The sequence below is a fragment of the Schistocerca americana genome, chromosome 1 (assembly GCF_021461395.2).
Source record: "Schistocerca americana isolate TAMUIC-IGC-003095 chromosome 1, iqSchAmer2.1, whole genome shotgun sequence".
Classification (NCBI taxonomy): domain Eukaryota; kingdom Metazoa; phylum Arthropoda; class Insecta; order Orthoptera; family Acrididae; genus Schistocerca; species Schistocerca americana.
The window spans coordinates 357,401,677-357,418,385 of NC_060119.1; the positions used below are offsets into that span (position 1 = coordinate 357,401,677).

The 16,709-nt window shown below is 36.6% G+C and overlaps 1 protein-coding gene across 1 annotated transcript in view; it reads right to left on the reverse strand.

Moving 5' to 3' along the window:
• LOC124599864 (U2 snRNP-associated SURP motif-containing protein) overlaps positions 1–16,709 on the reverse strand; it is a 158,761-nt gene that overhangs the window by 22,517 nt on the left and 119,535 nt on the right. The window contains exons 18-20 of the mRNA XM_047136113.1: positions 8,442–8,736; positions 6,259–6,412; positions 2,959–3,149 (exon numbers count right to left, since the gene is read on the reverse strand). Coding sequence (XP_046992069.1) covers positions 2,959–3,149; positions 6,259–6,412; positions 8,442–8,736 — 640 coding nt within the window. The remainder of the gene's footprint in view (positions 1–2,958; positions 3,150–6,258; positions 6,413–8,441; positions 8,737–16,709) is intronic.

The following is a 16,709-nucleotide window of genomic DNA, read 5'->3' on the forward strand; positions in this document are numbered from 1 at the left end:
TTCATTGCCAATTACCTGGGCAGCGGCGCAATATATCGGGCTCAGCAGTGCCGCAACATATCCATTTTTTTTTTCTTAGCAATTATTTCTCAGTAGAATCTATCCAGCAACACCTGTCCAAGTTTTTCAGACTGTTTCAGACCACCCTTACATTATGTATGTTCTCAACATGTTCATACATTAGTTTCTTTTGGTTATTTTTAGGTTAAAAACAACTTTCTGGTGCAGAAGCTACTCTAGATTTTTAATAGCTTTTTTCTTCCATTTATAATTTTGCATAGTAAAACATTAACCCTATTCTGAATGTTTTACCAAAGTTCACACGGAAGTAAAATTAAGCTATTACTGCAAATAATGCTACAAAAGCATGAAGGGAGTGTATAAATTAAATGGAGCATAGCACACTTTTATTAAAATGGTATTGGAAAGTCCTGAGTGTAATCTAAACAATGGAAAAGATAAATTAGCTTCTTACTGTGAAGTTGAGGCACTGAGCAGTAGACAGGCACACAAACAAGCCAGAGACGCACACACAATTCAGATTTCAAACTTTTAGTTTAGCTTTCAGACAATACCCTTCTCCAAGGTTAATAAACATGCATACACACAAGCAGCTACAATGTCCTATGACTGTTAGTCGACTGGGATGAGATGTGTTGCATGAAGCATGATTCATCCAAATTAAGTCTTCACAGCATCTTTTCCCCAAACCGCCAGGACAATATGTAACTATGTGTGTCTTTATGTTCATTAGCCCTGGAGGATGACGCTGTCCCAAAGATGAGCTACAAGCTCCAAATCTTGTTTACGTGCCAGTCTACTGCTCAACAAATTAACAATAAAGTGAGTGGTAAACATCAATTATCTTTCCTAAGAATCATCAGGTGGATTTTCTTTGGTGTTTGTACAAATAAATGCTGTGCACTATGTCTTTCATGCAATGCCCAGCATCAACAGAAAGTCTCACTTTGTTTCTCCTTACAAACAAATTTATTTTTAAAGCAGAATTTTTGGAGCAGTCCCAAATTAGTTTAGTGCAAGATTCATTTTACTGATACATTTTAACAGGAACAGTAAAACATGAAAAATAACCAGTACTCTAGCAGCGACAGCACTACCCTGGTCCGAGCTGACTGAAGCACTGCTCAATTATTGCTGAAGTATGGGTTACTCTTTGTATTTTACTGTTCCTTTTAACACACATGGATAAAATGAACATTGCACTAGACTTATTTGGAACTGTTCTATCCAACGGGCACATGAACCTCACACATTAAAATAAGTTTGTTTGTAACAGGAAACGAACTGGCACTTTCAACCGACACTGAATGTCACATGAAAGATGTGATGAGCGGTGTTTGTTCAGGTTGATTCCAGCTACACACGGCAAGAAAAAAAATTGCAAATATTTTACAAAACACCAGAGGAAACATGTCTGATGACCCTACATATGATAACTAGGTGGAAAAATATGAAAGAGTGTGAAAGATGTACAGGGGGTGAACAAAAATATGGAAACACCAATGACACAAAACATTAGCATGCCTAATATGGCGTAGCAAAACAGTTGGCATTCAAAACAGCTTCCAGTTTTCTCGAAATAGATACATACAGGTCCTACATGGTTTTTAAGGGAATTTTATACTAGTCTCGCAGCAAAATAGTGGCAAGTTCATGGAGGCGGATAGGAATCATACATACTCCTCTCCAAAGTAACCACAAAGCCTCAATAATAATGACATCTTGTAACTGTGGTGGGCTGGGGACATGTGGCAATTCATTCTTGTGCTCACAAAACCGGTGTTGGATGATGTCAGCAGTGTGAACAGGAGCCCTGTCTCCATGGACCACAGCATCTCCATTGGGGAACAAACACTGTACCATGGGCTGGACCAGATCAGCCAAAATGGTCACATAATCTTTGGCAGTAATATGACCTTGCAGAGCAACCACAGGACTCATGGAATACCATGATGTGGTCGTTCAAATCACCATTGAACCCCTGCCAGAACACCATTGTTCTGACCATGGTTGATGCTTGCAAAATACAGAGGATGCTGCACAAGTGCTGATCTTGGTCAAATACAACAGTGCAACCTGCAGATTTGGCTTGCATCTGCATCTATGTTCACTTATGCATTCCTCACAGTCTTTCCATATTTTTGTCCATCCCCTGTGCCGTGTCATACTTTTGAAAGTATTTGCACGCATCACTGCACTGCTATATATAAAGTACCTGAACAAAGAGCTGAAACTGACTGAAAGATATGATGACATAAATGAAGAATGGCATATCTCAGTTATGGCCACAAAAGTAGCAAATGAGATCTCAGAAGTAGGGGGAGGGGGGAATTAACAGAAAGGAAAAGAAAGCAGTTAAAGAAAAAGTGGAAAATACTGGATGGAATAACTACAATATTATGAAAAGGATAAATTGCTACACCATATAGAGGAGATGTTGAGTTCCAGACAAGCACAATAAAAAGACTGCTACACATTTAAGCATTCAGGCAAAAGGTCGTCTTCTCAGGTAGAAAATGCAAACACATTCCTGCAAGCACAACTCACTGAATCCAGTCGCAGTGGCCAGAGACTGTGGAGACAGTGATCTCACGAGCGAGCGAGTGTGTGTGTGTGTGTGTGTGTGTGTGTGTGTGTGTGTGTGTGTGTGTGTGTGTGTGTGTGTGTGTGTTTTCTACTTTAGAAGAAGGCCTTTTGGTCGAAAGTTTGAATGTTGATTAGGGGGCAGGAGAAAAATTGAAAAAAATGGGAGGCTCCACCTAAATTGGGAGTGTGGGCAGGTATAACAGTGGTGTCAGTCAAAAAGAAGACAGTTTCTGTACAGTAATTCTCAATCCTCAGCATTGGGACTCCAGTCCTCAGAAAAATAGTGTACACTAAGCTGGCTGTAATCGTTGTTAATAGCCTATTATCAGTAAGCACATTATATTTACTTACGTCTCTCTGTGATAATAATTCTCATCTGGTGAAGAGCTTCTCCTGTTACTGCGCTCAGACCGGTTTTCCCTGCGTCTCCTGTCAGATGAGGTCTGACGTTCCCTCTCACGTTCTACAGGAACCTCCTGAACATCCTTATCAGCCTCTCTTTCATCCCTTTCTGTCTGTCTCTCTTTCTCTCCTTTCTCAGCCTATAAAAATCGAAAAGCACTGTAAGACAAATTATGAGTATCTTCACATCTTAAACACAATACTGATTAACAGGATTGTCCTTAGACAATTAATCACTCACTAAATCTTCCACTTCACTGGAACATTCAAAGGAGGTGTAACATTACCATTAACTTCTCCGTCATTCTTGCAGTCATTTAACCAATCAGTGAAAATAGAATAAAATGTTATGCAACACACACATCCTGCAAATTTCACTTATTCACTCTGAGTGACATGTGAGGACTTTAAAATTAACCTTTCAAATGATTAGAAGCCTAATGAGTTTCCTGTAGGTTCTATCACAACTTGAGCACACATCTGCATTAACTGCAAATTTACAATATAGGATAAAATGAATATTCATATAATAATGTGAGAAGAATATTTCCCTAAACATATGGTCCGCAGATAGAACGACAACTATTTATCAGGTCAAAGCAAGTGGTAGCAAAGTCAAATGGAAGTGAACACACTTAGAAAAACATAAAAGACAGCTCAGTTATTACTGTATTTAACTAACTACAAGATGAGTTTTTCTTCCTAAATTTGTCATTTGAAAATTACAAGTAAATTCACAGCTTAAACTACTGTATATGAGGTCAGAATTTTTATTCTCTGTAACAGTTTTGTCTTACATTTACAGATGAAGCTTTGGCGACTGAAGTCTTGTGCATATTTAATTTCAAGAGTTTGGAAGTTTGGGAGGGGGAACAGCATTGTCAGCTTGACAAACCACTAAGATGAATGTGGGAATGGAGTGGTGACAGGGCAGCAAATTTTGCTGTTCTGCCAACCACAGAAATGTATTTCACACACTTTGGTATTTTATGAACATATACCATGCTTCAACTACAGTTTACTTTGATCCAATTGTAGTTGGAATTGAATTGACTTTAAAATTGGACAAATACTCAACAATAGTACATCTTTCTAAAACAGACAAATTTATTTAATGATAAAAACATGTGTTTGCACAAACCACAAGCATAAGCTTCATCAATGGCACTACAGCTGCTACTGCTTTATAGCACTGTTTATTTTCAAGGTTGCCAATAATGTTGACCCCAAGTGATATGATTTCTGAGTTGTTAGGAGATAGGCAAGACAACACATTGTTGTCATTGAGTTTGTTTATATTGTCAGTACTGGAAAAACAGCAAATTGTAGCAATCTATAATGGATGCAAATCACAACCATGACCCTGTTGAGAAATGTGCATCTATGAGTTCGTGGTTCACAACTGGCTAACACAGACAATGCAATGACAATTTTAGGTTAACATAATTCCTGAAGCAGAGGCCATAAACAATTGTGCAACAGGGAGAAAATTTGGTGTTATAGAAGCGGATGTTCATAGGTGGTGTCAGTAGGAGGATAAATTAAAGAGTGCCCATTCTAAATGCCAAACTTTCAGGGGACAGAAGCAGAGATCGTTTCAAGAACTGGAGTAGCAAGTTGGTCAGCAAGTGCAAGAGAAACGTAATGAAGACTTCTTGATTATTGGAGAAATTATCCAAGTGAAGGCACTGGAGATACAGAAAAATTTTGCAACTTAATGCATTGCAGAATTAAAAGTAAGCACTGGCTGATGCATGGGATGATGATGAATGCTGGGTTTACATTAAGGCAGAGAATAACATTAGCTCTGCAACTTCCCAAAGCATTTGGTGAAAAACTACTATAATATCTGTGTCATAATCACTATACGAAATGGGCATGACTATTTGCTGGGCCATATGAACAAGACAGATCAGATGCCTGTTTGTTTCAATATGCCTTCAAATGTTGTTATCAACATAAATTGTGTAAAAGCATTCCTATAAGAAGTTCTGGCAAAGAAAAGGACACAATAATAGTAATGCCAGTGGAGCTACCAGAAGGAAGAAAGCTCCTCCCACATGTGATTCTGTGTGGGAAAACCATACCGAAACCAAGACTGCCTGCAGGGCTAACGTTTAAGATGCCAAGCAAGGAGATAAGTGACAAGTGGCATGATGTTAAATTGGTTGAATGTTGTATGGAACAGAATATCATGTACTTTGCTTAACAGAAGAAAAATTGTCAATGCTGAATTCTTATGGGGACACTTCAACCAGGAAGTTAGTGGTCTGATATCAAAGAACAATGCAGGTCGGGTAATAATTCCTTGTAGCATGACCTCACAACTTCAAGTAAGGGTTGTTGTTGTTGTTGTTGAATATGCCTTTTAAAGCATACCTGTGACATCTTTACAATGAGTGATGTCTTCAAGGAGACCATGTCTTCACTCCAGGAGGGAAGGCACTCGAGATAATACCTATACTGGGTCAGTGGAATTTATCGCCTGAGGCAGAATCTCAAATGAATTTATAATCAAAGGATTCAAAAATGGTTGTACACCCAATATTACAAATGGCTCACAAGGTGACATAATATGGGAGGAGTGCCAGGAAGGAAGAACTGGTAGTAGGCTTACAACGAATACGATACAAGTGATGGTAGTGATAACGACTAAAAAATAGTAGTACAACTAACTAATCACTTACATGGTAAACAAACAAGGAAGTGAAGACAAAAATTAACATAATCCATTTCTTTTTGTTTATTTTACCACTAAAATGTAGAACATCAATAAAAGACATTAGTTTAGAATAGATATGTTAATAAAACTATTTGTAATTTTGAATAGTCAGAACATGTACACAATAAAACCTGTCAAGGAGCCTCTTGCAGTCTGATGAACCCAGTATATTCACATCAAGAACTCATGTACCTTTAATAACTTAGGCCATGGAAAGCATGAAAAAATACATATGGCTTACATAACACTCGATATATCCTACCCACTTTATCAAGTTTCTCCTATTTGTGTCAGTTTCCTTGGGCCCTGAAGTAACTCTTATAAATCTTCATATTTTTCCACAGCTAATGCAACACTGACATTGTAACCAAAACATGCTATCCACAACTATGCAAACCTGCGTTTCTGATATGACATGTGGAATATTGTGCATCTTCCCATGTACACCACCTTTTTCTAGTACTAAACAGCAAAAATATTTGTACATTTGCTTCTAGACTTCTTACCAATTTCAATGGCAAACTCACCTTTCTTAATAATTTTCGCCTGTAATGTTCCACTTGCTGTTGAATTGTCCAACCACTTTTGAGACTTCTTTGACCACATTCCAATTCATCCTGATACTGTACTGCTTTCAATTCAATTTCTCGTAGCCTGGCTCGTCTTTCTTCATTTAAATCTCTGGTGTAGAAAAGAACATTGGAAAAACAGCTTAGGTGAGACTGCACTACAAACAAATACAAAACTTAAGACTCACACGGTTACAGTGTTTGTCTCTCTTTCTATTTTTATTCAAGAGGGAATAAAATGAAAAGCTTGGTTGGTGTAATGCACACAATGAGAAATACAAAATCAATACAGAATGATACTTACGCTGGAAGCTTTCTCATTTTCATGCACTGTTACAGATGATGAAAAATGTGTTTACTATTCTGTATCATAATCTAAAAGACAAATTGTGGAATCACAACACACACTGTACTCTATGAGCAAAAATGCAAGTTTGCTGCTTCCATTTAAAATGCTTTTCTTGAGACTGTTTTGGGATTTGAGCATACCAAACACAGAAAAGTTTCTGTTAAAAAGTGAAGAACAAACAACTTAAAAGTGCAACATGATGCTGTAAGAAAAAAAATGAAGATGCAAGTCAAAAGAAACACAGGAATTCTCGACAAAGTTAACAGCCCCCACCCACTTCACAAAGTGTAAAAACCAGAATAATATTCAACAGTTGTCACCATTCAAAAACTGAAATTATAAATCAAACTTAATATGCTCCAGAGGTTCTTTCACTGTTTAAGAAACTACAGAAAGTATGCAGATCGATAATACCATGAATGAAGCTTTGGAACCAATCTGAAATTATTTTTCCCTCTAGGAATCTCAATGAAACATAATTTCCCTTAATCACTCTTTTTTTAAACTCAGTTTCTTTCTGTATACAGTTCCCGGCATGTGTGTGCTGCCTATCATTTTAGATAGCCCTTTTAAAACAGTTGAAAAGAAAAAAGATTTATGTATTTGTTCCCCACTTTTCACCATGTCCATAATGCAATTTAAGGCAACAGTGGGGAATCTATGTTCTAACTGAAATAATATGAACCCAATATTAACTTTTCTGGTTCTGGCAGAAGGAAAAACAGTTATAGAAGGAAAACAAAGGATAACTGCAGAACAAAGTCAACTTTTGTTTCATTTACACATGACCAACAGAGTAGATGGAACATCACTCAGTATCTTAGTTTACCAATATTATGAAAAGGAAAGTTTGCTAGTCACCACACAGCTGACATGCTGAGTCGCAAATAGGCACAACAAAAATACTGTCTTTTCGTTGTACCTAATTGCGACTCAGCGTCTCCACTATATAGTGTGTAGCAACTTTACTTTTCACAGTATCTTAATTTACCACAGACATAACTATCCTATGGATAACTTAACACTTCAGATAAAAAAATTATTTCTGACCAATGCATCTTTCATTTTTTAATGTTTCATCTAAAACCTTTTCCTCTTATAAAATCAAATAGATAGGATTTTCCACAGAAAAAAAAATCTTTTTATTTTTTACATCATCTTCAAACTAATGTATCCTTTACTTGTATAATGAGATAGTCAAATCCAAGTGAATTCACTGTTAACTGCTTTTTATAAGCACTTCCAACTAACATTTCCACAAAGAACATCATGAATCCTAAGATGAACGTTTTACAATACTGTGCTTCAGAAATCAGTATCTTCACTGCTAAAATGACCATATTCTAATAACAAACAATGGAAACACCTGGTAGGAATATCAACAACGTAGGAAAAGACAGGTTGCAATTTACCATAAAGAAGACACGTCAAGTTGGCAGACAAGCACAATTATAAAGTTTCTTTTAATCATGTCTGTCTGCAACTTGGCATGTCTACTTCATATTTTAAATATATCTGCTTTTACTGCTACCATCAATTTTTACAATGCTTTGTGAAAGAAGCTACTTTGTGTTTCATTTGGTCCAAAGAATTCTACCACAAAATGAAATAGCTAATTATTATATTTAAGACTGTACAAACTGTTTTGCTAAAAACTTAAGCACAAGGAACGTCTTTACAACTAAGGAATGTTTTTAACTGGAAAGGCATGGAGCAAATATTTTTTCATTCTACAAGACCTAGTGATTCCAACATAAGAACTAAAAATTGTATAAATAAAAATTTACTATACCTTGACTCATAGTTTGAATAGTCTCCTTCTTGAGAATCTTCTCCACCACCAGGGCTCTCACCCTGGTCCTCACTTATTTCCTGGTGTTCTGGTGGTTCAGTCTGTTCCAGCATGTCCCACTTGCTGGTGGTCATTGCTTGAGCTTCAACCTGTTCAGGATCAACTGTTTCCCAGCGAGATGGTACAAATCCTGCAGGCATGTTTGGTTTATCTTGTTTCATTGAATTCATTGAAGGATGTGTATCAAACTGTCCAATATCCTCTTCCATGGGCTGACCGTCAATATCATCATCCACTGAAAAAAGATTTAAGAAACCATATTACTTGCAGAAAAAAAAGTTTGATTTCCGTTGATAACTAGTTAATTAACAAAATTTAGTTATCTTATAGATGATGTGAACATGGGGGCTTTCTGAGCCCCTCACCTCTCTCACTACTGATGCCATTGTCGGGTTTCTGTTACAACAGATATTTCTGTTCTTATACAATTGATATTAATTCTGACATTAATACGAGACACTGTTTAAAGATTTTTCTTGACTTTTGCCAGCACGAGTGACTGTCACTGTCACTGTCAATGTGAACAATGTGTTTCAAATGTGAACACCAGTCACTCCTGCTGGCCAAACTTCAGGAAGAGAGTTAAACAAGCAATGGCAGAGGAGCCCAAGACAGAAGTCAAAAGACAGTATGTCATAAGCAGCCACAAAAACCTCAAGAATTTTGTATAAATAAGAGACTCTCCTTCCTAGTTTTGATGTTAAAATCATATCGAGAGACTGTCCATCTGTTTTCATGAACGTGTTTATCAATAGTATGTTCAAACGTCTTCATAAACAAATGGTAACGTCAGATTAACAAGTGTCTCCATACTCCAGAATGATTTTTTCACTCTGCAGTGGAGTTGTGCACTTCTTTTGAAAATTCCTGGCAGATTAGAACTCTGTCCCAAGGCACACTGCTTTAATCTACCAGGAAGTTTCTCAATACTGTCTACTAACAACTATTTACAATCACAATTTTGAAATAAAGTGATCAGTTTGGTAGTGGAAATGGAAACAGTAAACGAGTGGAAGGAACTTTCATTAATAAAAATATATACCAATTAATTCTGTACATAATGAAAGTAACACCATATTCACAAAGAGGTGTAGCCTAAAGAGCTCTCTGAATAAAGTTTTTGACAGTTTATTCAGTAAGTGTATTTTGTCCCTAAGGCTGATCAAAAGCTAAGAAGATTAGCAATTTGATAATATATCTGATGAACATGACGAATCATAAGTTTACAGTGTTTACTCTTTTAATTTTTTTTTTTTAATTGCTGGGGTTGCCACTTGAAACTAATTTCTACCGAACAGCATACAGTAATCAATCATCAATTTGGCTATGTATTTAATATTGTATTTTCCGAGGTTCGCTGTTTGATTAATTTTGAAGCACAGTAGAAGTGTATCAATCATGACCACACTCGTCCTGAGATAAAAAGTTTCTTTCAGTATCTAGATAATGGCAGAGGCAGAACTATAGGCTATTTTTCTATGTTAAAAGTATGGTTTGGATTGTTATTATTCTGAGTAATTATAACATCCAAATAGCATTTTTGGTCAATATTGTCACAAAATATCTGTTACTTTTAAGTAATTAAAGTTTAAAAATCATGAAATTCCAAGATTTGGTCACATGATCAAAAACACAGTATGGTGACATCACAGGCTAGCAGAAAGACAAAAGATACACATGTGTTAAATGGTGCTAGCCAAAGTTAATAGGTTTTTTCTGTACTTTTTCTGCAAACGGTTCAGCTACTTAGTGATGAAAAGTGTAGTTACAACTTTTAAGTAACAATGGAAAGAAATTTTGTGAACAACGATAGAGGAAAACTTCATAAAGTTGATGCGTTTACACTCACCCATTTAGAGTGCGGTACGTGCAAGGATGGGCATTCTTTTCCCTGCTCCATGCAACTGCATTAAACTTGCTCAAAGTGGGTCCATATCTTATATCTAGATTGTTGAGTATCAGATTCACGTGAAATACATTTTCAGAAACTATGATGAGCTTAACCTGTAAAACGTACCCACGTCCATTGTCACTGCAGATGTGAAAGATGACCCAAAACACAGTAAAATTCTTGGCAAATCTCAGTACTGACTTCCTCATATGCAATACCGTCAGCAGAGGTAACAGTGTGGGTCAGTTCTGTGGTGCAACAGGTAATGCGTATTACTGGGTCACAAGATTCCAAGTATGAATCCCGATGACATCATAAGTTTTTAAAAGTTGCAAGGTCGTAAAATTTAAAAGTGTTAGATGAAATATGATAATAGTTTTGGCAAGAACTCACTGTGGCAGTTGTTTGTATGGTTTTTCATTAATTTTAGTGGAGAAACGGACAACTGAGGATAAATGAATTTGTGTACACACGAATGCCAACAGTACACAAAAGGTGTAGGGAAATGAGGTTTTGTATGTCAAAATAGATAAAGCATTTGCAAAATGTAGATAACATACATGTAAGGGGTGGGAAGTTAGTGAGTTGAAACTGATGTTAATGTCTGAAGCATACTTTCTTCATCTTTATGTACGGCAACGAAACTTTAAAACAACAATGATGCCAGTCAGACAGTATGAAAGTAAAACAGGATCGTTTCCAATAAAGTAAAAAGTGTGTGGCCACATTAGAAAGCTTCTTAAAGGTGATGTGTGTTAACAGTGATTGTAAATGTAAGTGCATGTAAATGGCAGGAAAAACTCAACAGTACTGAGTTTCTGATCAGTTTTGCGAAGTTTTGCAACTTTGTTTTCTTAATGAGAGGACTGTTGAGTCATTTACAAGTAAGTTAAAATTTTTGTTTGGGTTGGATTTGAACAAGTGACCAACAGATAATGTTTATAATTTGTCACAATCCATTGCTCTACCAGGAGGGTTACTGAAGCTTTCATATAGTATTGGATGTAACTCAACAGTCAGTTCTCCCAATTTTCACTTGAGTGTAATTTCAGTGAGCTATGCTGGATAGTTGTATGTTACAATATCGGGCAATGCAAGAACGTGCTGCCATGTGTAGCAGCGATATACATGTGAAACAAAGACTTAAGCTAATGAGACTGTTGATGAGGTAGTTGACAGAAATAACTGAATTGACAGAAGTCGATATACATTGATTTGGAATTTCTATGCTGTTGGTATCAATTTTAGGTGGCCATAATCATGTTGTTTATTGTTTCTTACATATTATCTGATAGGATGATTTCAATCTCAGTTACACTACACATTTCAGCAGTCCAGAAGAGATTTTCAATCTGCAGCGAAGTGTGCACTGATATGAAACTTCCTGGCAGATTAAAACTGTGTGCCGGACCGAGACTCGAACTCAGGACCTGTTCACAGGAGAGCTTCTGTAAAGTTTGGAAGGTAGGAGACGAGGTACTGGCAGAAGCAAAGCTGTGAGGATGGGGTGTGAATCATGCTTAGATAGATCAGTTGGTGGAGCACTTACCCGCAAAAGGCTAAGGGCCAGAGTCCGAGTCTCGGTCCGGCACACAGTTTTAATCTGCCAGGAAGTTTCATTTCAGCAGTCATTAACTCTGTGTGTTGCTTCTGGTTTTATAGATATGGTTGCCTCAAACACAATATTATCTGCTAATTACTGTTGTGGTAGCGGCCAGAGACCAATAAATGCTCGTCAGTGTAATCTCATAATCAATTCCGCTCGCAGCGTGATTATGTCGAATCTGAAAGACTTTCTCGAAAGCTCACGTTGAAATCTGAATTGTTTTGTTTTTACTGTCTCATTGTTTATATGTGAATTGAGGGTTGCAAGTCTGTGAAAACACATGACGCAGCAGAGCAAGGTGCGAGCCAAGGTTTATATGCCACAGATTCCCAAACAGTGTTCTGCAAATTTTGCAACTGCCACATTGGGTGTGAGTAGAAGGATAATATAAAAAAACATATTAAATCAGAGAAGCATTCTGTCCACCATTAAGTAAATGTGGCTGTTGCTTTTCACAAGAGGCAATCATTGATTGTTGATTGCTTAAGCAGAGCCGAAAGAAGAAAGCAGGATAAAGACGTTTTTGGGAAAAACTGTTGAGGCATTTTTGAAAGCCAATATTCCAATGGAGAAGTTGGAAAACACTGCCTTACAATCGTGGATTTCTGAATTCTCCAACGAAGATCTGCTATGTGGGAATACACCGCATGAGAAATATTTACCAGATAAGCAATTTATTTTTGTGACTTCAGATTGTGGTGTACAACAGAAATAAGGGAAACAAGCAACCCCTCAGATCTGGTGCGTTAAGTCTTGCATGAAAAATACTTGAGTTTTGTGTACAATGTGAGTATGCCATTATTCACAGACCTTAGGTAGTGAATAAAACAGCAGATTCAAGTCTTGTGGTTGTTGTAGTCTTAAATTCAAGCAGAATTATCAAAATGACAAGTATACTTCCCGAATGTGTGGTTTCTGCATGTAAATAGGCTGTGTTGTGTTTCTTTGGCAACGTCTGTTATATAGTGATAACTGATTTATTGAGCTTTGTTTCAAAATAAGCTGCCATAAAAATGAGAAAATCATAAAACAGATACTTTAGTACTCCTTGTTTGCTATGCTAGTTTTTTTCATTTACAATTTTCTGAGTAAAATTTAAGAACTAATGTTGAAAGTTAAGTTTCACAGTGCACAGTAAAAACACATACTCCGGGCGTTGGCACATCCTATTAGTTGCTATATTTGTAAAAAGAGGTGGTTTAGTTTTTCATTTATCAAAATGTTTACTGCATTGTACAATTTTTATTTCATGTCTGACATAATTTGTATAAGTGTGTTTTATTGTGTGATATAGCATCTTAAGTATGGTGCTCACTGTGTTGTAGTTGCTGTAATAAATTGATTACATGTTATTTTATCGTTATGGGTCTATCTTGTCTTATAGGTCCTGCCAAACTTTGCACAAAGTCATATGCTAATGACCACTTACAATTCACTTCAAGATACCGTCACTGTATTCACTTTCACAGTTATAGGCCAAGATACACCAGTAACAATAAAATTTTCATGTGTTTAAATACAGTAATCACCTCCATGATGCAGCAGTTCACACAGGTCTACAGCATCATACTTAAAATGCCATAGTGCACTAAGAAAACTTGCTTGACGAAATTACTTGCTGTAACATGCTGTGCAAAAAATAATACACACTATTATACGTAATAAAACCATGTCAAGTTCCAACAATCATTTTATACTGAATAGAATGAACTCTTAAAAAAGCAGACCTACTAATCTAACTTAACTGCCCAAATCAACTTCCAGCCTACGTCAGACTATGATATTTATTTTGTGATTTGTGTTTTATGATAGAAAAAAAAAAAACTATCGGTTTTAGAAATTGCCCTGACCACAAAAAACGCACAAGTGGAGCTCTAACTAGGAGAAAAATAAACACCTTGTGTGACAAAACAACAGACAGGATGGAACGCTGTGTTTTCATTGTCCTGTTTCAAGAGCCGGTCTTTGAAGACTGCAAGCTATTCCCTACTTCAGTGAAAGTCCTACATACAGTTAATGCAAGAAACTGCTCTTGCATAATATTAGACATTAAGTGATCACACAGTTGCGTATGAAGCTGTATGGGTATTAGTGCGTGACAGTGTTCCATACATGACTCTGTGATGCTGGACAACAGCTATGTCCGACTTAAATCAAGTAGTGACAATGGTAAAACTGGCTTTCTTAAACACTCGGAAACACAAATATAAATATGTCCAGTTTTTAAAGTCCAACAGTGCAAATGTAAAAGAAGCCAAACTTTTTCCCATATCAGTTGTGACTCTTAGGAAAAGCTGGTTTTGAAGCTGTGTCTTATTTGGAAAATTACTTTCATGAGAGTGTCAGTTTTTTTCAGTTGCCAAATATGAAAGACACTTGCAACAGTGGTGTGAATTTTTCAAAAAATTTGATGGAGACATGAAAAAAATTCACACACACACTTGGTGTTTGTTAAGGATCATGCCAAGCCACTTATGGATCTGCTAAAATGACTCAAGCAGTCAAAATATCCCATATGTCACATGCTGTATCCTACATTAAACAATCTGGATTTAAAGTCTGCAGACATGTGTGAAGGACAATACTCTGATTCGACAAAAAATGCGCTGCAAACTGCTTTGGAGCAAGCTGCTTGTAAGGACATCTTTTTTAAGGCAGTTCATGCTGCCAAAATCAAGCTTGCAGCATTCAGAAGCAGGGATCCTAATTGTAAGGAATTTGAGGCTTTGGCAAGGGCATTTTATCCAAGAAATGTTATTCTAAATAGTGCTAAAGATCCTCAAATTGAGACACTTGCGAGTTCCACAACAGTAGCAACACACACTGTGTCTAGTGGGTATGCATGTTTCAAAGTACTTGTTGGGAAGGAGCTGAAGGAAAGCAATAGAGTTGATGATGTGATCATTGCTTTTAGCGTCATGTGGACAGAAAGTGAATATGAAATGTTTGCCAAACATTGTTTGGATTTATTGTGGACACCCGCAAACAATGTTAATAGTGAGGGAATTGTGTCTCATTTTAATACCGTTGTAACCTATAGGAGATGTCATCTAAAAGAAAGTAGTGCAGAAATTTGTACGCTCCTGTCTTTTGAGGAACAGAATTTGGCATAACCGTAATGGTATTACTGCTGAAATTTGTACTCTACAAGCAATAAAAATACACATTTTAAAAATTCTGTTGTAAAATACCAGTTTTCTTTCATTTCTCCAACACATTAACTGTACAGTAGTATTAAATGAGACATTTGGCAAGAATAGGGTGTAACAGTGAGAAATCAGATTATTTTATTGGTCTAACTGTTGCCAAAAAATGTATGTTAATTTGTCCCAAACAGATGCAAATCTGGCTAAAAATAGACACTAATTTCATAAAAAAATATAGGCTACAAATTACATTCCCTAATTATTCTTAATATCTATGATGGAAAATGCCACAAAATGAGTTACTTAAAACTCAGGTTCATCAAACCAGTATTTAATACCGTCTGCTGTCTGATCTGCAGTACTGTCAGCCTGGAAGACACAAACCCCTAATGGTAACAATCATATGATCCTGCACCAGTTAACATAAAGTGGTTTTGCAGACACTAATGACCATATTTACTTTACTCTTCTTCAGCTCTATATCCTCTCTTGATTCTACTCAACAATCTATCACAACCTACCTCCACACATCTGTCTGTGTGTGTGTGTGTGTGTGTGTGTGTGTGTGTGTGTGTGTGTGTGTGTGTGTGTGTGTATGTGTGTAGGGGCAGTCACCCCTCCCCCCCCCTCCCCCTCCCTCCATCTTTGGATTTCCATTTTGGTAAGGTCAGCCAACACATGTCCATCCATCTTGCTGTTGGATAGCCTTTCCTTCTGTTAGAATACAACCTTAATTTACTTTTCTGTTGTGTCATTTTTTGTATTTAATGATTATATCTTATTCTCCAATCCTCCGCCTCACCCAAATGACCATAGATCTTTCATTAAAATACTCTTAGGTTGTTTATGTCAGTTTCTGCCACTGTTCACATTTTTTTACTCAAACGTAGCAACTAGTAATACAAGGAAAAAATGTATTTTAATTCTGCTGTTCTTGTAATTAGAGAATTCTTAAACACCTGTTAGTTCACCACACAAGCTCTATTCCTATTTGGACCCTTCTTTAATACATTGTTTCATGTTAACACCATTGGCTAAAAGGTCACCTCAATAATTTAAGCAGCCGGCATCAAAATCTTTAGCTAGAGACTTTACGAACACGTGGGGTTCATATGGCCTTAGAATTTGATATCATCATATATTTTGTCTTCTTTCATTTATAGTGAGTCCAATATCTGCACCTTCTGTTTCTATTATTTGATATATTTCTTTAAGAGTTTTTGCAACTCTTGCCACAATTGCAATATCATCTCCATATGCAGATATCTTACTGAATTTCATCATTATGCATGTTGCACCTCCATTGTGTATGTTCTTTTTTTTATCAGACTAGATGGTGTTAAGTTTAATGGGACTGCAGAATGACCATCATCCTGTTTCAGTCAAAATGAGAAGATAGACCATTAGCTTATTTTGTTATTTATGTTTACTGTTGTCTTTGTTCTGAATATTTCTCTGGTATGCTGTTCTGCATGTAATGATAGTACACTAGAGTTGCTTTTTTTATACTTTTTTTTAAATTTATTGTTACTGGTTTCAAGCAAGGCTCATTTTCAAGTGGTACG